Here is a 22,611-nt window from a genome sequence, read left to right as displayed (position 1 = left end):
CTCATCAATCTGGCTTTTAGGCAAGTATTTCTGTTTTCATTGGGGTTTTTTGTTGTTGTTGTTGTTTTTGGCTGAAGAAGGGTTTTGAGCCTAAAGCACTCTTTGTTTGGTAGTTTGTTCTTTTTTTTTGAAGCTGTTATATTCCTTTTTGTTTTTTATTACTTTTTACAGTCCACAGCTTCTAGCAGCTTTGCATTGATATGAGGGTTAGACTGCATGGACTGTTGATGCATGTAACTTGCCCGCCTTGGGCTGATGGGTGGAAAACAAAAAGAGTGTGCCCAGGTCACAATGATTAGGGCCAAAGTGCATTCATTGTAGCCATTCTGTTGTACATTAAGCTTAAGATATAATTTTAAACATCAGATAACCCCTGTTTTAAAAACCTTTCATAGACAATTGGTTACAAACAACGTGCAGTTATTTACAGGTCTGATAACCCAATTCCTTATGGGCTCATTGTTGTCAAGGAAATCTCAAATGATGCACAATATTATCCATTACAACAATTTTGAATTTGGGCCATAAGTGGATTCAGATGTCAGACCTTCATATATGTACACATCGGTAATAAATGTTCAACAGTTGCAAATAAAGCTTTGACAATATTTTCTATTGGGCAGGAAAATGAAAGTTAAAAAAAACAAACATTTATGGCCTCATTGTTGAAATGGAAATCTCATATAATGACGCAAAATATTGGCCATTACAACAATGTTAAACTAGGCCCATATTTTGTAGATTCGGAACTTAGACTTTCATATACGTACACATCGATCACAAGTGTTCAACAGTAAATAAAGCTTTGATATAATTTTCTATCGGGCAGGAAAATGAAAGTAAAAAACACACATTAATCTTTATATTTATTTTTTTTCCCTCCAGACTTTGTCAGTATCAGGGGAGACAATCTATCACAGATTTGATCTTTTGCCTGCAGGCGTTCCGTCTTGTGATCTCAATGGAATGCAATCAACCACCAATGACGGTACCATTGGAATCAAGGTATTCTTGGTGGAGCATGCAGTGTCCAGGGGGGTCCCAATAGCTCAGTTGGTAGAGCACTCGCTTCACACGCAAAGGGACTAAGATTGATCCCGGGGTGAAGTCAAGATTTTTTATTCTGACCCTCCCTGTCCATCTAGCAGCAAATGGGTGTTAGATCTGGTGGAAAGTACTTTGCAATAGACTAGGGTCCTATCTAAAAGATAGCAAGCAATTACTATTATCCGTTTCACACTATAAAAACCGGGATAAACTCCGGCTCCATGGGCCTCATGGCTCTGATGGACTACTTTATGCAATGGTCATGCATTGTGTAAACTAAACAAACTTGATCTTTTGTATAGAGCAATATCCACTAAAAGGGCTAACAGCGCTATACAAGGGGTCCCAAACAAACAGAAACATTTAACGTATATATACAAGACATGACACGCTTTAGGCGATATTACAATTTTTGGGGGGACAGAGACAAAACTGTTAACGGCCAGGTAGTCATTTTACACCTGAGTACGATGGGAGAATGTGAGTAAAGAGCTTTATCCAAGGACTCAACTATGTGCTGCTAATAGCGGGACTCTTACCCAGGACTATCCAATCTGAAGGCTCTTTGTTATTATTATTATTTTAGACAGCCTAATAGGGATAAGTTCTCAGTAAATTAAGTCTAACGGTTACTCATAGTTTTGCGTGTTGGTACGTTAAATTGGGCTGGCTGATGTTGTGAATATTCCAACTAAATGCATTGCATTATCAATAGACGGTAAGGCTTCTTTCTAACTTTCAATGTGTGCAGTTCAGCCCTGATTTGTATGTGGATGTTGATGGAGCCAGACACAACCTGGATACGTCACAGACGGCCTTGGAATTGGATCAGTTTATTCAAAATGGAGTTTATCCCACCAGATTTAAAACAGGTAATGATAATAATAATAATAATAATAATAATAATAATAATAATAATAATAATAATAATAATGATAATAATCATGATGATGATGATGATGATGATGATGATGATGATGATGATGATGATAATAATAATAATGATGATGATGATGATGATGATGATGATGATGATGATGATGATGATGATAAGAAGAAGAAGAAGAAGAATGATGATAATAATAATAATTTAAAAAATAAATAAATAATAATAATAATAATAATAATAATAATAATAATAATAATAATAATATAATAATAATATAATAATAATAATAATAATAATAATAATAATAATAATAATAATAAGGCTTACTTATACAAACCACCATACAGGTGAGCTCAGTCCTTCGGTCTGTATCACGACGTAAAATATGGATGTCTTTTGTGCCGTGAGTTCCAGGTGGCTGCACATTGTGTCACTTAGATTTGGTTTTGATGATTCTTGGACAGCGCACCGTACACATAATTTTCTGCGTGATTCAAGTGTGACTGAGTACCTGGTTAAGGGAAGTAATTCTTAGGCACAGAACAAATTGGGTGAAGAGAAAAACACAAGGAAAAAAAATGATCAAGCTTTTATACACCCCAATATCCACTAAACATGCTCAAAGTGCTTTACAAGAGTTCCCTGGCCAACAGCAACACTTCCCATGTAGGACGGGACATGACACCTGTTAGGCGATATTACAATATTTTCAGACAGAAACAAAGCTGTTAACGGACAGGTACTCATTTTACACTAGAGTACGATGAGAGAATGTGAGTAAAGAGCCTTTTCCAATGACTCAACTATACACCGAGCGAGGCTCCAACCCAGGACCTTCCGATCCAAAAGCGAGTGTCATACCACTAGACCACAAACCCTGTCGAGACAGCCGATTTTTTGTGATCGTTTTTTTTTTTCTTGTGTTTTTCTCTCTGCTTTGTCTGGCACTGTTTCATACTTGTACAGATGTTTTTTTCTGACACCCGTGCCTGCTTCCTAAGTTCTGATTTTGGTGTTTACTACATCTCTCTCTAAGCACACAGACAGGGTCTTGAATTGGATATGGGGGTTGTCAAGTCGGAGTCCTTCAACAGAATTTGGAGCAATTCATCGCTGGAATCAACTCAAAGGTATATTAATATGTGACCCATTGCCCTGAAATGGTATGGTATCTAGCTGATGATTCGGGTGATACAAAAGCAAAATTGACACCTTAGAAATTTTTTTTTAAAAAGAGCTTTTATATAGCGCAATATCCACTAAATGTGCTCAAAGCGCTTTACAAAGGGTCCCTGACCAACAGCAACACGTAACATGTAGAACGAGACATAACGCCTGTTAGGCGATATTACAATTTTTTTTCTGACAGAAACAACTCTGTTGACGGCCAGGTACTCATTTTACACCCGAGTATGGTGAGAGGATGTGAGTAAAGAGTCTTTTCCAAGGACTGAACTATGTGCTGAGCGAGGTTCAAACCCACGACCTTCTGATCCGAAAGCGAGTGTCATACCACAAGACCACACAAACGTGCACTTCAAACAATCAGGAATATAGCTGCCAACTGTCTTGTTATAATCGGAACTGTCCCTATTTGGCAATTGAAAACAAAATATTGGACTGTTTATCTGTATAGAAATGACCCTTACATGTCCCAGGATTATGCTTGTTTGATGAGCAATTTAAAACTATGTGGCCTTGTGCTATTACATTCATTTTTGGATCGGAAGGTCCTGGGTTCGAGCCTCACTTGGCGCATAGTTGAGTCCTTGGAATAGACTCTTTACTCACATTCTCTCACCATACTTAGGTGTAAAATGAGTATCTAGCCATTAACAGCATTTTCTCAATCGGAAAAAGAAATAAATTGTATTATCACCAAACAGGCGTCATGTTTCATTCTACATGTTATGTGTTGCTGTTGGTCAATGATCCTTTGTAAAGCGCTTTGAGCATGTTTAGTGGATATTGCTCTATATAAAAGCTAAACTTTTTTTTTATATGGGGAACAGACAAAGCTTTAAAACTAGATTATATCATCTAATAATAATAATAATAATAATACTTTATTGCATCCCAAAAAGGAAATTTTTTGTACAGACGTGTTATAATTTACACATAAGATAAAAATACAATGGAAATAGGATGTATATATATAAAAAAGGAGCAGCTCTATAACCAGAGCTGCGCTTTATAATATGAATAATTTCAACACTGTAAAATAGTTAAAACTGTCACTATAAATTGAAAATTGAAAAGATTGCAAAACAAATAAATTAATAAATTAATATTTATATTTTTAAAAAGTAAAAATGAGAAATAATTATATAAAATGATTATTGCTTGTTGTTATAAAGCCTAATACTGGACGGCAGAAAAGATTTTCGGTGTCTCTCTGTTTTCGTTGAAATAGAGAAAGGGCGACCACTTCTTTCTGACATAATAATTGATGGTCTTAGTGGATGATACTGGTCATTTAATATTTTAGTTATTTTATTTATACAAAATTTCTCGTATAAAAGATCTACATCGTCAACATCATTTATATAGCGTTTAATGGATTTTTTAATATTTGAATTTATTTTGTTCCTTTCCACTGCTAAGCAATTGCCTCCCCAAGCTGTTATACAAAATGACAAAACACTTTCAATTACTGCTCTATAAAATAATGTGCAGAGGGTTTTATCTATTCTAAACTGAGAGAGTTTCGATAAAAAATATGTACGTCTGCACATCTTATGCCTAATTATTTTCAAGTGTTCATCCCACTTGAGCCTGTCATCAATCGTTACACCAAGGTATTTGTAGTGAGGAACTCGCTGGACGAATTGGTCCTTTAATTTTAACGGTTCTATCGGTTCCTTCACTCTCCTAAAGTCAATCACTAGCTCCTTTGTCTTGCTTATGTTAAGCTCTAGGTGGTGGGCATCACACCAAGACACAAATCTATCAATTTCTTGCCTATAAGCCACTTCGTTGCCATTTGTTATGAGGCCTTGAAGAGCGGTGTCATCTGCAAACTTTATTAAAGGTACACTCAGGTTTTGACTTCTACAGTCATTCGTGTATATTGTGAATAATACAGGGGACAATACACAACCTTGAGGAGCGCCAGTATTTGTAGTTATACAGGAAGATTTGTTTTGCCCTAATTGAACATATTGTGCTCTCTCCGTAAGAAATTCGAGCACCCAAGCAATTATATACTTGTTTAAATTCAGACTAGTCAATTTTTGAACAACCAACTGAGGTTGCATTGTATTGAACGCTGAAGAAAAATCTGCAAAAAGCAATCTGCAATAGCTCCTAGCGTGATCTAGATGCCTGTAGATGTTGTTTGTAAACAGCAAAATGGCATCCTCTACGCCACGTCCTGGTTTGTGAGCAAATTGATGACTATCACTCAATGGCATAAACTGATTCCTAATTTTAACAAGAACAAGTTTTTCATGACTATTAAAGTCAGTGCAACAGGTCTGAGATCGTTCATAGTTTCAAGTTTTTCTTTTTTTGGAACAGGAATAATTTTCGAAGTTTTCCAAATTTCAGGGATTGAAACGCATTGGAGGGACCAGTTAAAAATATGTGTATAAATAGGGGAAAGCTGGTGGGCACATTCTTTTAATAGTTTTCCTTTCAATCCATCCGGCCCAGCAGCCTTCCTCTCGTTTAGTTTCGAAAATACGAATCTCGTTTCCTCTTCACTGACCTCAACAGCCATTTCATCTTCCACAGCCCTGTCTAATTTATGTTTTTCATTTTCAATATCAAATTTGTTTGCTGTGTCGAAACGTGAATAAAATTTATTTAAAGTTTCAATTTCGATATCTTCTGATATAATCGTGGGCTTTGGATTATAGTTCACAGCAGTTTTAAGCCCCCGCCACGTGTCCCGTATATCCCCAGAAGAAAAGCATTTTTCAATTTTATTTTTGTACTTGTCTCTACAACTAGATATTACCCTCTTTATCTCTTTTTGTTTTGTTTTCAGATCTTTTTTGTTTCCACTAGTATAGAGAGTTTTCTTTTGGTTCAATAAAAGTTTTAGATCTTTTGTTATCCAAGGCTTGTTGTTAGGATAATATTTTATTTCTTTTTTACAAGACACTAGCTGTTCACAGAATTTTAAATACTCACTCACACAGTCATTCAGCTCATCCACACTATCACATGATTCGATAAAAACATTCCAGTCAGTGCATTCAAAACAACCACGCAAATCTTCACACACACTTCCGTTCCAGATCTGTACACTTTTCTTTACTGGTTTTACACATTTAAAAACAGGGCGGTAGGTGGGGAGTAGCAAGAGCATGCAGTGGTCAGATAAACCTAATGGGGCACGGGGTAAACATTTATAACTATTTTTAATATTACACTAGCTAATACAAACATACTCTGCTGTTTTGAGTCATGACGATGTTGCGCGTTAGGGTGTCCCGGTTTAGCTCCTTGAAAAGTTGGCTGCTATGAGGAAGGCACCATAGTGAGACCTTCAAACTGTCAGGAAAATACCATGAATTTCTCTTTTGGAAATGTAACATCAACAGTAATGCTCCGTCTAACGGGGTAAGTGGGTTTATGTGGTAAGGAAAAGAAACACAACTTGTTGTTTTCTTGGGGGGGGGTTTGTGAGGCTATATGGTTTTGTGGTATGAGACTCGCTTTCGGATCGTAAGGTCCTGGGATCGATCCTCACTCAGTGCATAGAAAAGGCTCTTTATTCACATTCTCTCACCGTACTCAAGTGTAAAGTGAGTACCTGGCCGTTAACAGTGTTGTCTCTGACCGAAAAAAAACGTAATATCGCCTAACAGGTGTCATGTCCCGTCCTAAATGTTAAGTGTTGCTGTTGGCCAGGGACCCCTTGTAAAGCGCTTTGAGCATGTTTAGTGGATATTGCGCTATATAAAAGCTCAACTTTTTTTCTGTGTTATCTGATTTCAATAATAAAAATAACACGTGTTAGAAATAGTAAAAGTAAATCTACACTGACAAAAGGCAAATGTGTGACTACTTTGAGAACCAGGATTGAGTACAAACAATGCGCTCCAGATAGCTCAGTTGGAAGAGTGCTCATCTGATATCTGATAGATAAAGGTACCAGTATCGATCCCTGTTGTTGTCAAGATTGTTATGACTCTCTCTCTCTCTCTCTCTCTCTCTCTCTCTCTCTCTCTCTCTCTCTCTCTCTCTCTCTCTCTCTCTCTCTCTCTCTCTCTCTCTCTCTCTCTCTCTCTCTCTCGCTCTCTAGTAGTAATCTGGTTGCTGGTTTTTATTATTGCTATTTTTATTATTATTATTATTATTATTATTATTATTATTATTATTATTATTATTATTATTATTATTATTATTATTATTATCATTATTATAGTCGTCTTCTTCTTCTTCTTCTTCTTCTTCTTCTTCTTCTTCTTCTTCTTCTTCTTCTTCTTCTTCTTCTTCTTCTTCTTCTTCTTCTTCTTAATTTTCATGTCGTTATTGTTGATTTTGTTATTATTACCATTTTATCAAAATTTAGCCCCACATTTTGTTTCATTCAATGACAGATATTTTGGAACAAAAACAGGAATTCTCGCCATCCAACCTGCCACCCCTCAGGTCACTACAGAGGATTATAGAGACTACGCTTGGTAAAGAGTTTGTTTATGCATTGTTTGTTGTGATGATGATGATGTTGATGTTGTTGTTAACGATGGTGGCGATGTTACTAGCGTGCATATGTGTGAGTTTGTTTATGTCAATATATTGTATTGTTATAAATGTGTAACCACATGACAAATTGTTACTATTTTGAGGACAATAAAGATATATTATTATTATTATTATTATTATTATTATTATTATTATTATTATTATTATTATTATTATTATTATTATTATTATTTTATTATTTTTATTTTTATTATTGTTATTATTATTATTATTATTATTATTATTATTATTATTATTATTATTATTATTATTATTACCTCCATGCCTAATGTCACTGCCTATTGGAGTACAGGCCACCTCGGGCTCTCCGCTCCTCACAACACACACCACTTTAGAAAGAAATGTCCAAAACAAAATTCTCAGATGTGCATTTTACTTTGCGCCAGAATCAATCTGGAATTCTCTCTCAGTCTTTACCAGAAATGCTCATACTATTGAGTGGTTCAAGTCTAGACTATGGTTTGATATGTTATGAGTATCATCTTATCAATACACAGGTACTTGGAGGCTGTGGTCAAGCCAAACTCCATGGTGTTAACCACAGACAGATTCCCTGGATCAAGATCTCAGCTGATTCTCAGCTCCGCTGTTTACTCCAAGCAGATAGACAGGTAAGATGGTTATCTTTCTACTTGTGGTTCTATGACTCAAGACGGGTAAAATGGTAGTCTTTCTACTTGTGGTCCTATGACTCAAGACGGGTAAAATGGTAGTCTTTCTAGTTGTGGTCCTATGACCCAAAGACTGGTAAACTGGTAGTCTTCCTATTTGTAATCCTCTAACCCAAAGACAGATACAATGGTTGTCTTTCTACTTGTGGTCCTATGACCCAATCAGTTGTTCTGGTGGGATAGAGTGAATTGAAAAATGTAAACAAAATTGAAATGATTACAAACAAGAAATTTGGCCTTTTTTGTTGTTGTTGTTGTTGTTGTTGTTGTTGTTCTGCATGAAATTATATTCATTTATCTCAATCGATCGTAATCTTAAGTTAAGTTTCAAATTTTGACTATAAATTTAATTTTCGGCACTTAAATTATCCCCAAATAACACTGTTTTGAAGTGGTGGGTCACATTTATTGCTTTGTTTGGATTTTTTAAACATAGTTTTGCAGTCTTTATGACTCTCTTGAAATCGCCTTCGTCTACTTCTTTCAATGAATCGATGGACTCAGCAATGAAATCTGATGAGACGATAGATCAGTTGTTTGTGGACGATGAGGAAGATTTAAAATAGAAACTGATATTGTAAAAAATTGACAAATAGCGATTCATGAGTTTTAACTGTGCACAGAAAATAATTTGTCCCTTTACATCTAGTTTGGTATTGACGGGCCAGATAGCTTTTGTAAAATGAAACACACTGTATAGTCGCCTGGGGTCGATATTTGAAGGACGAGTTTTCTGGTCAAATTTTAAAATGTGGGTTTTTCCAGAGTACGGCATTGTTGTCATTGGACAAATTGTACATTGGGTAAATCACGTGATCGATGACTTGGTTGGACGAAATCCTGAATGTTGAACACTCCTATTAAAACCAAGTGAAAATAGACACCAGGGGTCTGATACATGGAGCGGGACTATGGTAGTCTCAGACTATAGCAAAGTCTGAGACTTTGTAGTCTAAGACTTTGGGAAGTCAGAGACTACGGAAAGTAAGCTATTCGTGGAGTCAGACTTTGTCTCTGACTATCAAGTCTCTGTCTACGCTTGCGAAGTCTCAGACTACAGAGGTCAATCTATTTTTAACTGGGGATTCCTTGGAAACGTATCACAAAACGTCATAGAAATGTGTTACTTTTCCAGCTGCGCATGCGTCATACGAAGTGGCACAGAAATCATATCTATTTCTTCTTCGTGTTTGTTTTGATCATTCTTTTGTTGTTGTTGTTGTTGTTTTTTTTGCCCCACAAATAAAAATGGTGTGAGACAAGTTTAGGGGTGTAAAAATTGTTTGAGAATGTGTGTGTGTGTAATGTTTTTAGTAAATATAAATAACGATGGCATTTAAAAAGTGATCAATTTTGACAAAGAATGTTTCCAGTTGATTTTTATAAAATACAACATTAATATTTTCTTTCCATGTAGGATAGTAGGGGTCGTGGCTGCTAGTGTTACAGTCAATGTGCTAAAGGATTTCATAGCGAGTCAGGTAATTGATTTTTGTATTATCTTGTTTTAATCCAGTTGTTGTTTTCTATACTTTTGTATTATTTGAGTTGGGGAAAATATACAATTAATAATAGAAGCAATCAATGACTAGGTATCCATTATTTTAGTGAGGAAAAATATACAATTTTAAATAGAAGCAATTAATGAATAGATATACATTATTTTTGTGAGGAAAAATATACAATTTGAAATCTATGCAATCTATTATCAACACATATTTTCTGTATTTATATATTGTTTGAGTGGGGGAAAATGTAGAATTAAAAATCAAAGCAATCAATCAATCAGTCAGTTTTGTTTTCTGTATTTTCGTGGGAAATCAGAATTTTAGATTCAAAGCATTCAGAAACCTGCTCATGTTCATCTTGATTTTCTGTCTGTCCCAGGTTCCACATTGTAAAAGGCCAGGCTTCTCTTGTCACCTTGTAGACTACAGAGGGTAAGTTAAGCTGTCAAGTCATGGTACTTTACACTTCTTTATCTCTCACAATAGCTCAGTTGGTAGAGCACTCACTTCACTCAATGGGACCAAGATTGATCCTGGGTGTAGTCGAAATATGTTTCTGATTTAGATGCTGATTTATATGATTTATTGAGAATTAATATAAGGCTATATCACGTTTATTGAGATATACACTAGTTTTGATTTAAGATTTTCACAACCGTTGTTGTTATGCACCTAGACGTTATTTTATGGAGGATTGGGCGCAATATAAATAAATTTCATCATTTTTATTGTTATTATTATTATTATTATTATTATTATTATTATTATTATTATTATTATTATTATTATTATTATTATTATTATTATTATTATTATTATTATTATTATTATTATTAGTGTTTACAACCCAATTAAAGTGGTTCTGCCAAGCCATTGCCCCCACGGAGCCGGAGTTTATCCCAAGTTCTATAGCATGAAACGGACCATGGCAATTGTGTGCCACCCTGTGATTAGAACCCTAGTCTATCGCAAAGTACTTTCTACAGGATCTAACAGATCCAGCTACTCAATCACTGCTGGTTAGACAGGAGGGGGGGGGGGGGGGGGAAGTCAGCAAAAAATCACACTTCACCCGGGATCGATCTCAGTTCCTTGTGTTTGAAACGTATGCTCTGCAAACTGAACTGTCTGTTGTTGGCACCCCGAAGTTTCAAAAAGCGCGAGATAGTAAAAGTAAAATGTCACATTTTTTGTCCCAGCATTTCAAAGGGAAGAACTAGATAAGTTAAAATGGATTTTAAAGTGTACAATAGGTCTGAGTTAGGAAATTCATTTTTTTTCTTTTAAATTTTAAGAACCAGATCGCCCTTTCTTCAATAAATGCATTTATTTTAACCCAAATGTTCTAAGTTCTGGTTCAAATCCAATTGAAAATATCGGGTCATGAGACAGTTTCTCTCTTTTTTATCACAGATATATCATTGGCTTGTCAAATTTGTCAACATCTCATGGAGGTGATTCTCATATCACCCAAAAATATCCTTGGTTAGCAAAAGAGTTAGTGGTTCGACACGCTATGAAAGTAAGTTATTACCTCACATTTATGCTTTATACATTGTTTTCCAACATTTAACTACATCATGTCGTTTACATAGTGTTGGTAATGATGACAATAATAATGTTAAAAATAATAATAATAACAATTTAAAAAAAATATTAATAATAATAATGATAATAATAATAATAAAAATAATAATAATAATAATAATAATAATAATAATAATAATAATAATAATCGTCGTCGTTGTTGTTGTTATTATTATTATTATTTTACAGTCAACTCTGCTTAATTGCACTCCCTCAGGAGTTCGGATTAGTGTGTTGATTAAGCAGAGTGCGATTAAGCGAAGAAGCTAAAAAAAATATCTAAGCACCAGCTTTCATGCGCCATTCATGTAGGACCTGCCTCTTTGAGCTTTCTACAGGCTTGAGACCGTCATATTCAAGATATGGCCTCATTTGAAGGGTTTGTTTTTGTTTTTTGGGGGTTTTTTTTGTGGTTTATTTATTATTTATTATAATTTGTTTTGCTTTTCTTGTTCATATTTAATCGACAACGAAATGTGACTTCATTGATTGTAAGAACAGTAATCTCTCTGATTAATTTATCTAATTTCCGCCATAACTTTTAGGGCCCTGACAGAGGGAGACTTTTCAGCTGGAGATAGTTTACACATGGGAACATGAATCAGTCATTCACTCATTCACTCATTCACTTTGAGATTGGAGTGGTCTAGCAGAGATGCCAACCACACGTCAAAAATTTCATACCGTATTATAACGCTTTAAAAAAATCAAATTACACATTTATGGTTTTTTGTTCCACATTAGGTCTACGCCTTTTGTCGTCACTTGGGTTGTGTGGGTGATTTAAGCAATTTGTTTCTTCTTCCGGAATATGGTGTCTGAAAGCGGAAGAAAGCCGCATTGTCATCATCCACTTCCAGGTTATCTTGTTTTCTGAAGCCGAAACCAGAAGCTTTATATGTTCAAATGTAGCCTTTACCAAATGTATAACGACGATTGAAGGTGATTGTGGTGATATATTATGTTTAGAATAATGCCTTTGTTTTGCACTATTACACCTTTTCCTTCAAAATTACACCTTTTTTCAGTCAAAATTACACCTTTTCCTTCAAAATTACACCTTTTTTCAGTCAAAATTACACCTTTTTTTCAGTCAAAATAACACCTTTTTTCAGTCAAAATTACACCTTTTTCCGTCAAAATTCCAACTTTTCCTTCAAAATTACATCTTTTATTTCAGTCAAAATAACACCTTTTTTCAATCAAAATTCCAACTTTTCCTTCAAAATAACACTTTTTTTTCAGTCAAAATTATACCTTTTTTCAGTCAAAATTACAAATTTTCCTTCAAAATTACACCTTTTTCAGTCAAAATAGAACCCTTTTTCAGTCAAAATTACGCCTTTTCCTTCAAAATTACACCTTTTTTTTCCAGTCCAAATAACACCTTTTTTCAGTCAAAATTACACCTTTTTCTTCAGGTGGGGTTGGCAACTCATGTCTAGAATATGCATACAATGCAAGAATCCATGAAAGATAAGGTGACACTTTAATTGTGTATAATTAATTTTCACTTTCTCTCGATACACAGGGTTTCTGGTCTTACAGCAGTACAGATCATAAAATACACAGAAAGTACACAATAGAACAACATGCTAGCCTGACCGTCTCAAGCTCAACCCAGTGCAGGCAATTTTCTTTGAGCAGTGTGCAAGGCACCAACTTTTTTATCATCTTGCTAACCGATAAGAGAGAAGTCAATTGTCCTCCGGAGGATTTTTATCCAGGAGAGGTAGGTCTGTGGTCCTTACATTGTTCTGTTAGCAGCACTACCACCACCACCACCACACCCACCACTACCACCACAATCACCACCACCACCACTACCACCATATCATCCTTTACCATATCCATCCATCTAGTCTTTGGGCATCCCTTTTTTCTCTTTCCTTCGAATTGTATACAGTAGAACTCGGAAATAGCGAGTTCGACGGGTCCACTCCTGATTACTCGCTATTCCCGAGTTCTCGCTATTCCCGAGTTGCCAGGAATAGACCTGTAAATTCTCAGTCAATTAACTGAAATCAGTCAATTTGTCAAATTCAAATATTTAAAAAAGGAAAGAAAGAAAGAAAGAAATAAAAAAAGAAAGAATTCACAAATCGTAGTCGAATGACCGTAAAATAATTAGGAGTGTTCCACAGCGCTACGCATAGCTCATGGGGACCGTTTATATTAACGATGTATATATTGCCAAGACAAAGCGACGCTTTTTATAAAAGGCGTGTCTGAACACTTCCCTGGGTATTTTCACACATCCTTCGTTAAATTATTTTTTCACTTTCCAATCCGTCGTGATCCCAACTGTAGCCAATTTTAACTGAGCCACCGAGCGATAAATTTCACTGTTTCATCTAAGCCAAAATTGACCACATTTACCCTTCGAGTCTCAAAACTATGATAAAGTAAATTGCGAAAGCCGAAAGTCCGTTATGTAGACATCTTCAAATCGAAAGTTAGGATAGATTGCTACAAGCACATTTCGATTGCCTCACGTTGTAAACAAACTGGTTGACCGTTTCTTCACTGATTGAGTACCTGGTCATAAGGAACAATGGTAAGTAGCCTAATTAATTCCCGTGCAAATCAGGACGTTTTCTGGCATTGTTTTGCTCAAGCCCAAGCGAGCTTGCTGTTTTGTGGCGATTTACCTTCATTTCGATTCTTTGAATTTTTCCGCTACGCCTGCCGAAGTTTCTTCTTGATAATTCACTTCTACTTAATTCAGTGTATTGGCCTGAAGTCATATTTATTTAAGTTTTTTTTCTCTGTCATTTACTGATTGAAAATCAAGTTTGCTCATTGCTACATTATTCTAATGTTCTCACAATGGCTGAGCTGTTCGTGGATTGCAATTCAGACTTGTCGAGCATCGATAAAGATGTGAGTTCCGTGAGGAATAAATTCAATTGGTCATGGCTAGAAGTTAAAGATGATAATGGTGATTATTTTTCTATGTCAAAAAAATTCCAGAGGCAGGAATATGACTTTGATGAAGTCATCTTTACCTATATGAATGACATGCTTATTTAGCATTCCTTCTACATCAAATTATGACAGTCATACTTCCAGACTTCCAGTAAGAAATAACACCCACTATTTTGATATATTGTATTTATCACTCTCCTCTCCAATGATGCCCTTATTTTTTTAAAAAATAATTGAATCTTCAGTTTGTCGAAGAGTTTCAGTCAATTTTTATAGAGCTCATTTACAGGTCTACAGGAAAGGTCACTCGGCCGTACAAAAATATGGAGAGACAATGTGTGTGTGTGTGTGTTTGTGCGTGTGTGCCGCGCGTGCGTGCAAATGACTGTGTGTGGATAAAGTGGGGTGAGGGCGGGGTTGAACACGGCCTTCTTTAACTACGTAATGATGGCCACAGGTTGAAGTTGATCCACCCCTTCCATTTCTATCAAGATTTCGTGTATGTGTGTGTGCGAGTGTTTGTATGCACTAGGCATGTTTGATGAGGTAAGCAAGCGCATCACTCAATCACTGACCCACTGAAATGATGGTTCCACACTCCCCGCTCTCGCTGATCGTGTCGTTCGTTAACGAATGCGACTCGCTGACCGATGATGCGAAGTGAGGCATGTTGACATGCTGGCTGTCAGTGCTTACCTCGCGCGGCACCACATTGGTTGAATAATTGACCCCCACACGCACACAAACACACACACCCAACCCCCACCCAAATTTGTTTCGCCTATTATGTACTCTATATAGACTAGGCTACTATGTAATATTACTCGTAATGAAAAATAAGAAAAGAAAAGAAGCTAGGCTAAAAATATTTAAATCGCCCTTGTCTGGTGTTTTGCTTTACTTCGTTCAAAGTCCTAGGCTGGGGCAGGAAATGCTCGTTATTTCCGAGTTGACCTCTTTTTCATACTCGCTACTTGCATGCTAATTTTATTGACTCAAATAAGAGAAAAAAACGGGGATTTAGATTTTACTCGCTATTTCCGAGTTCTCGCTATTTCCGAGTACGTTACTTTCATGTTCTACTGTATCTGAGACTTTCTTCCCAAGTACTCCCTCTCTCGTCTCTTTACATGTCTGAACCATTTCAATCTATTTTCTCTCATCTTTATTGTTACATTGTTCACTTCATTCAGTCAACCTTCAAATCCACCACCCACCATTGTCTTTTTGTCAATGTTGTCATCATCATTGTCATTTCCATCACCATCGTTATTTCATCACCACCACCACCACCATCACCATCGTCATTTCATCTCCACCACCACCACCACCATCACCATTGTAATTTCATCTCCACCATCACCACCACCACCATCCATCACCATCGTCATTTCATCTCCACCACTACAACCATCACCATCGTCATTTCATCTCCACTACCACCATCACCATTGTAATTTCATCTCCACCACCATCGTCATTTCATCTCCACCACCGCACCATCATCTCATCATCAACATCATCATTTTAAACATAATTTTGTCACTGACATATCAATCACTAATTAATACATTTTTAATCTTTTCATCATCACAAAACAAAATTTTTTACCACAGTTTATAAAGCAAGAACGACTAAAGGGCCAGAACTTTGACACGGCTTAACTCTTTGGCTTTCACTACAATTGTTTTATAAAGTTTTAAGAAACAACAAAAATCTATAATTAGAAAATGTTATTGAATTATGGAAGACTTTTTTTAAAAAAAGAATTTTGTTTTATTCTAAGAATAATGACAAGTCGCCTATTTTTCAGTATCTCACTCAAAGAAAGAAAGAAAGAAAATATATCTACAAAAATGTGGTGTTGATTTTGTTGTGAAGGGATCATACTGATTTGCTCTTGATGACTATTTCAGGGAGGATAATTATCGTGAAATGCTCTCCCTTTATTGATTCGTGCAGAGAATGAAACTGTCAAGTGTAGAATTGAAAATTGACAAATGTTGATACAAGATTTATTCCTCCTCAGAGTTGTGAAGTGGTCACCTCACCGACATCGTCTCTTTCTCAGAACGTTGGATCCTGTACCCCTCCTCCTTTGGATAATCATCTTCACACCCCTCCTCCTTTACAGAACGGTCATCCCACCCCTCCTCCTCCTTTAGTGAAAGATCACCACACCCCCCCTGCACTACAGAACGGTCCCCGGACGCCACCTCCTCTTTCTCCTGGGCCACAATCCCCCTATGATCCTCCTCCTCCTCTTTCTAACACTCCAGATGCTAATCCTCCCCCTGCTCCTTCTCTTCCTCCCAACAGCCCTGACTCTACAACATCTACTCCACCACTTTCTCCTCCTCCTCTCCCTCCAGCTATCCCTGTCTCCGTCATGTACAACTCAGCACTCGATCCGACACTCACAATTGTATTTAACATTTCTTCACATCTGAACAAGTCAACACAGTCCACTGTTCAGTATTCCTCTAAACAACAACTACCCTTTCACAACACCAACATTTCAACATATAAGAAAAACACAACAATACCTCAAACCTCAAAGCTTTTGTCCTACCTAAAGGATAGCAAACAATTATTTCTACCCATTTCACAATACAGAAAACAAGACAAACTTCATAAAGAACCTGTCCTCCGACCTTATCCCTCCTTAAAAATCCCCCATCTTTTACGAAAAGCTCACTATATCCCGACACCACCCCCTCTTGTCCCGAAAGCAACCACCATCTCCTCCTCGTCCCCTCCACCTCCCTCTCTTCCATACTGTTCCCATTGTTCCCTGGTGACCCCATCCCCCTTAATTCCCCCACCTCTTACCTGCCAAGTTCCATGCTACTGTGATGGGATTGTTGACCAGTGTACCAAATCTATGGAGGATGGGAGCTGGGGTTATTCTGACCATATGTACATCCATTCTGGTAAGCAATGAGACATTGATGTAGTATGTAGCCATTCACAGCCATCAGGCCCATGGAGCCGGAGTTTATCCCCGTTTCAATAGCGTGAAACGGACAATAGCAATGCTATCCTTTGGACAGGATGCTAGTCTACTGCAAAGTACTTTCCACCAGATCTAACAGACCCAGCTACCTATTCACTGCTGGGTAGACAGGGGAATCAGAAAAAAATCTCGACTGCACCCGGGATCGATCTCGGTCCCTTTGTGTGTGAAGCGAGTGCTCTACCGACTGAGCTTTCGGGACCCCCAGATAGATGTAGTAATTGATATTAAAACATACCCCCCCCCCCCCCCCCCCCACACACACACACCTAAATAAAAAAAACAAACAAAAAAGAAAAACTTGAGCTTTTACATAAGGGAAATTCCTCCAAGTGCTTTCCAAAGGGTCCTTGACCAACAACAACACGTAACATGTCAAATAAAAAATTATGCTTATTAGGCAATATTTCAATTTTTTCCTACAGAGACAACGCTGTTAACGCCCATGTACTCATTTTACACCTGAGTATGGTGAGAGAATATGAGTAAAGAGCCTTTTCCAAGAACGCAACTATGCGCTGAGCGGGACTAATATTATTATTATTATTATTATTATTATTATTATTATTATTATTATTATTATTATTATTATTATTATTATTATTATTATTTATTATTATTATTATTATTATTATTAGTATTATTAATGTTGATTTTATTATTATCATTGTTGTTATCATTATTATTTATTACTAGCAAGCCCACTACATCTTCGATGTAAAACTAAACCCTGTCATGCATGTTATCTCTGCTCAGCAATATGACCTACTGAATCTGTCCCTGTCCGATAATCGCAACAAATTTTTGCCCTCAAAAAGTGGCAAATTCAAGAAATCAACAAATATAATATTATTAAGTTTTATCATGGATGGAACTGTGAAATGTTGAAGAATCGGGAGAGTGGGATTTAATGCTGCAGTAGTGTGTCACCACTCTATTAATAATAATGATAATAATAATAATAATCATAATAATAATAATAATAATAATCATAATAATAATAATAATAATAATAATCTTTATTGTTCAAATAAAAGGCAATTCATGTGAGGTAAACAATGCTCAGTTTGGTTCATGGTATGAACATCAACACATTTACAAATACAGACACATACATACACCAACATACACGCTAGCACATTGTTTCTACACATGTATACAAAAGAAATGAGCGTACATACATCCATCCATCCATACATACATACATACATACATACATACATACATACATACATACATACATACATACATACATACATACATACATACATACATACATACATACATACATACATACATACATACACACACACACACACTCACATACATACATACATACATACATACATACATACATACATACATACATACATACATACATACATACATACATACATACATACATACATACATACATACACATACGTACGTCTGTCATTATATTATTATTTTCTTTGGTTTTTACACGGGACTGCCAAAAAATGTGAGCAATATAATTTAGTTTACATCTCCATAAATTTTTTTTTTTTTAAACATTGAAAAAACAAATCTTATTTATTCCTATTTTTCTTTGTCGTAGAATGAGTGAACGTTTTATGAAATTATGAGGCATTCAGTTCCTGGTTTACAGTTTAGATGACTTGTCAAACATTGTATAAAGATGTGAGGATTTAATCAAATTTGTCACTTTTGGAAATATAATTGCTGTTAAGTAAGGTTTATAGTATTTATAGTATGGCCAGAAGGGTATAATATGCTTTGAGGAGTGTTTGCACTTTAATAGTGACAATTTCTTGTTTGGAAAGTCTAAGCCTATAGCTGTAATCACCTCATTAATATAAACTGTTTTGAGTAATGTTTGTTTTTTAATGTCATCTGTATTATGAATGACCTGCTTATTTGGGATTCCTTATACTTCTACATCATATGTAAATGTTGCTGCTCGAAACTCAAAGAAATAAATAAAAATGTGAAATTAAATGTAAGCTTCAATTTAATAAACCAAAACAGATCATGTGTTTTGTTGGTAAAGGGGAAACCAGAAACGTCCACATTATCTGTTTTCGTTTATCAAATTGAGGCTTACAGATAGTATGCACTTGGCTAATAAGTTCATAACATTGCCATCCGAAAGTATAACGGACCAACACAAAACTGTGTGTATCCATGAACGTTTATAGTTGGGTTAATACAGTTCAGTGAGCATTACTCATAAACGCGGATGGCAAAAAAACAATAACAAAGACCAGAGTGACGTCAACTTCATTCTATCTATATTCAATTTCACATTATTTACTTCAAGACACTTACAGTAGGTAATAACACTTGCCATTTTAATCTGTTGTCTTATTATCACTGGCACTATCTTTTTTTTTGTCAAACTCATTACTTCAGTCTGTCCAAAAAAATCAGTCACTTTTCGTAGGGCTCATTTACAGGTCAAATTTTTATTTGAAAATATGAAGTTTGAAAAAGGCAATTTGGCATCTTCATAATATTAGATCTTTGTTGCTTTTGCAGATTTTGATCCATCAACATCTTTCCTATTACCAAGACCACCAACACCACTACCACTCTGTCTGAAAAGGTGTAGCCAAATGTAAGTCTCGCATGACAGACATGTTTGTTGGTCTTAGCCCTTGTTCAGGGGGGGGGGGGGGGGGGGGGGGGGTGGTCACAACGACCTATATAAGGCACTTTTAAATTCTGAAAAATACATTTTTTAAATTTTACAGATATGAAAAGGTGGAGTGTAATTCTAACTTGAATTGTGAATGGAATGAGAGCACGACCAATGGTAGCCCCACTCGTCCTACACCAAACTGCATCAAAACGCTTGCACCCAAAACTACACAGACAACCACATCAGAAGCATCTTCCACAACAACAACGAGCATCAAATCAACAACAGATGCAGGAAAAACTGTCATCTCTACATCTGCAGATTTGACCTTATCATCGCAATCAATGAGATCAGAATCTGCACCATTTTCCCCTTCAACCCTTTCCCAGTCAGCACCAAGAGTAACCCCTTCCCAGTCAACACCACTTCCTTTGCCATCTTTAACACTCTCCAGTTCAACGCCATCACAATCTTGTCAATATGGACAACAAAACTGTGCAACATCATTGGCGTGAGTACAAATTTAACCCTTTCAATTTTAGTTTGTGCTGGGGGTTGTGTTCAATCTTGTCAAGCAGGATGAACGTGACGATTAAAAATCAAGTTTAAGCTTAAATGGGGGTCCAGATAGCTCAGTTGGTAGAGCACTCAGAATAATAATAATAATAATCATAATGCTGAAAACGTATATTCTGTTATCACCTGAATTTTCCCCTTTTGGCAGAGCTCTTGTTTATCTTGTAAGATAAGTGGGTCTATGTGGTCTTGTGGCATGACACACATCGGAAGATCCTGTATTCGAACCTCGCTCAGGGCATAGTTGAGTCCTTGGAAAAGGCTCTTTACTCATATTCTCTCACTGTACAAAAGTATTCAAGTGTAAAATGAGTACCTGGCTGTCAACAGAGTTGTTACTGTCAGAAAAAAATAGTAATATCGCCTAACAGGCATCATGTCTCATTCTACATGTTAAGTCAGGCAGCCCTTGTAAAACGATTTCAGCATGTTAAGTAGATATTGCGCTATATAAAAGATCAACTTTTTTTTTTTTGGTCATATAGTGCTGTACCTCTGAAACATCATAATCTAAGCGCTAAAATTACAAATTACTTTGGCTGGAACATACACACACCCACACGCACACACACACATACACAGCATAAACCAGATGCCTGTCTTGCTTCTCATATCATCTACTAAAATCAATATATATATATACTTGAAACAGTCTTGTAGAAGTGAAAAAAAATTACACTTTATACAAAAGGTAAATAAAACACTTAACGTTGATCACTTTTGTTCCATAATGTTTGTTTGTATAATTTTGTTTCTCCATGCATGTTTCAGACCCAAATCAGACGATGCATCTACCTCTGACGTAGCCATTGGTTGCTGAGTAGGTGGAGTGATTTTATTTCTCTTTCTACTCGTACTTGCCTGGAAACTGTCACTGACTAAGAAGCTGTTCAAACGCCGAGTTGCTGGTAAGGGTAACTGGCAAAGGCTTGATTAATATAGCCTGAAATGTAACTATTTTTTCTGGTACAAATAGAATATTATTATTATTATTATTATTATTATTATTATTATTATTATTATTATTATTATTATTATTATTATTATTATTATTATTATTATTATTATTATTATCATTATTATTATTATTATTATCATCATCATTATTATTATTATTATTATTATTATTATTATTATTATTATTATTATTATTATTATATTATTATTATTATTATTATTATTATTATTATTATTATTATTATTATTATCATTATTATTGTTATTGTTACTGTTATGATGATAATAATTTTTAAAACAAAACACTTGAGCTTTTATATAGATAGCGCAATATCCACTAAACGTTCTCAAAGTGCTTTACAAGGGATTCCTGACCAACAGCAACGCATAACATAAAAAACAAGACTTGACGCCTGTTAGACAATAATACAATTTTTACCCGACAGAGCCAACGCTGTTAACCACCAGATACTGATTTTACAAGTGAGTAGGATGAGAGAAAGTGAGTAAGGAGTCTTTTCCAAGGACTCAACTATGCGTGGCTTGAACCCAGGTAATGATATTCTCTCCCATTTTATCTTGACAACAATCAATACACGATTATTATCAATCCCTTTCCTGTAACAGATGACCTCAGTGATACAAGACGAAGCAGCAAAGATGACCTCATTGTACCAAATCAGGAAATTGAGTGATGCAAGACCAAATTGAGAGCAAAACTAAAACTCCCTGGATTAAAACCTTAATTGTTTCGCCAATAGCAGCAGTTTTGTTGTCCTAATGATACAGTTCACACAGTTATTGATTTTTGGTATTTAACCTGACAAAATATGTGGCCTTTTGTCTCTAAACGGTAAAATGTTAGAGTAGTTTACTAGCTGAAAATAGAATTTGTAGTCAAATTAATATACAAGACTGATGGAATTAGTACGTTTTGATGAGAAGATTAAACGTAGTTTCTTGAACTTGAAAAGGACTGGGTTGGGGGGAGGGGGGGGGAGGAGGTGAATGCGCATTTTTGGCGTTTTCTATTTAAGGTGTGATGTGATGCAATATATAAAATATTTTTCTTTCAATCACCTTTATGGCTA

The 22,611-nt window shown here is 35.8% G+C and overlaps 1 protein-coding gene across 1 annotated transcript in view; it reads left to right on the top strand.

Annotated features, from left to right (window-relative positions):
- LOC144975496 (VWFA and cache domain-containing protein 1-like) overlaps window positions 1-22,281 on the top strand; it is a 47,164-nt gene extending 24,883 nt beyond the window's left edge. The window contains exons 13-26 of the mRNA XM_078919644.1: window positions 886-1,005; window positions 1,799-1,919; window positions 2,973-3,066; window positions 7,489-7,572; window positions 8,152-8,265; window positions 9,743-9,806; window positions 10,213-10,265; window positions 11,247-11,355; window positions 12,952-13,152; window positions 16,378-17,281; window positions 19,885-19,963; window positions 20,100-20,498; window positions 21,335-21,471; window positions 22,148-22,281. Coding sequence (XP_078775770.1) covers window positions 886-1,005; window positions 1,799-1,919; window positions 2,973-3,066; window positions 7,489-7,572; window positions 8,152-8,265; window positions 9,743-9,806; window positions 10,213-10,265; window positions 11,247-11,355; window positions 12,952-13,152; window positions 16,378-17,281; window positions 19,885-19,963; window positions 20,100-20,498; window positions 21,335-21,383 — 2,391 coding nt within the window. The 3' untranslated portion in view covers window positions 21,384-21,471; window positions 22,148-22,281. The remainder of the gene's footprint in view (window positions 1-885; window positions 1,006-1,798; window positions 1,920-2,972; window positions 3,067-7,488; window positions 7,573-8,151; window positions 8,266-9,742; window positions 9,807-10,212; window positions 10,266-11,246; window positions 11,356-12,951; window positions 13,153-16,377; window positions 17,282-19,884; window positions 19,964-20,099; window positions 20,499-21,334; window positions 21,472-22,147) is intronic.
- Window positions 22,282-22,611: the final 330 nt, after the last annotated feature.

Source organism: Berghia stephanieae, chromosome 6 (genome assembly GCF_034508935.2).
Source record: "Berghia stephanieae isolate SIO BIC M18660-M18661 chromosome 6, UCSD_Bste_1.3, whole genome shotgun sequence".
NCBI lineage: Eukaryota > Metazoa > Mollusca > Gastropoda > Nudibranchia > Aeolidiidae > Berghia > Berghia stephanieae.
The sequence above is the reverse complement of the archived record's forward strand: the minus strand, read 5'-3'. Positions and strand labels throughout refer to the sequence as shown.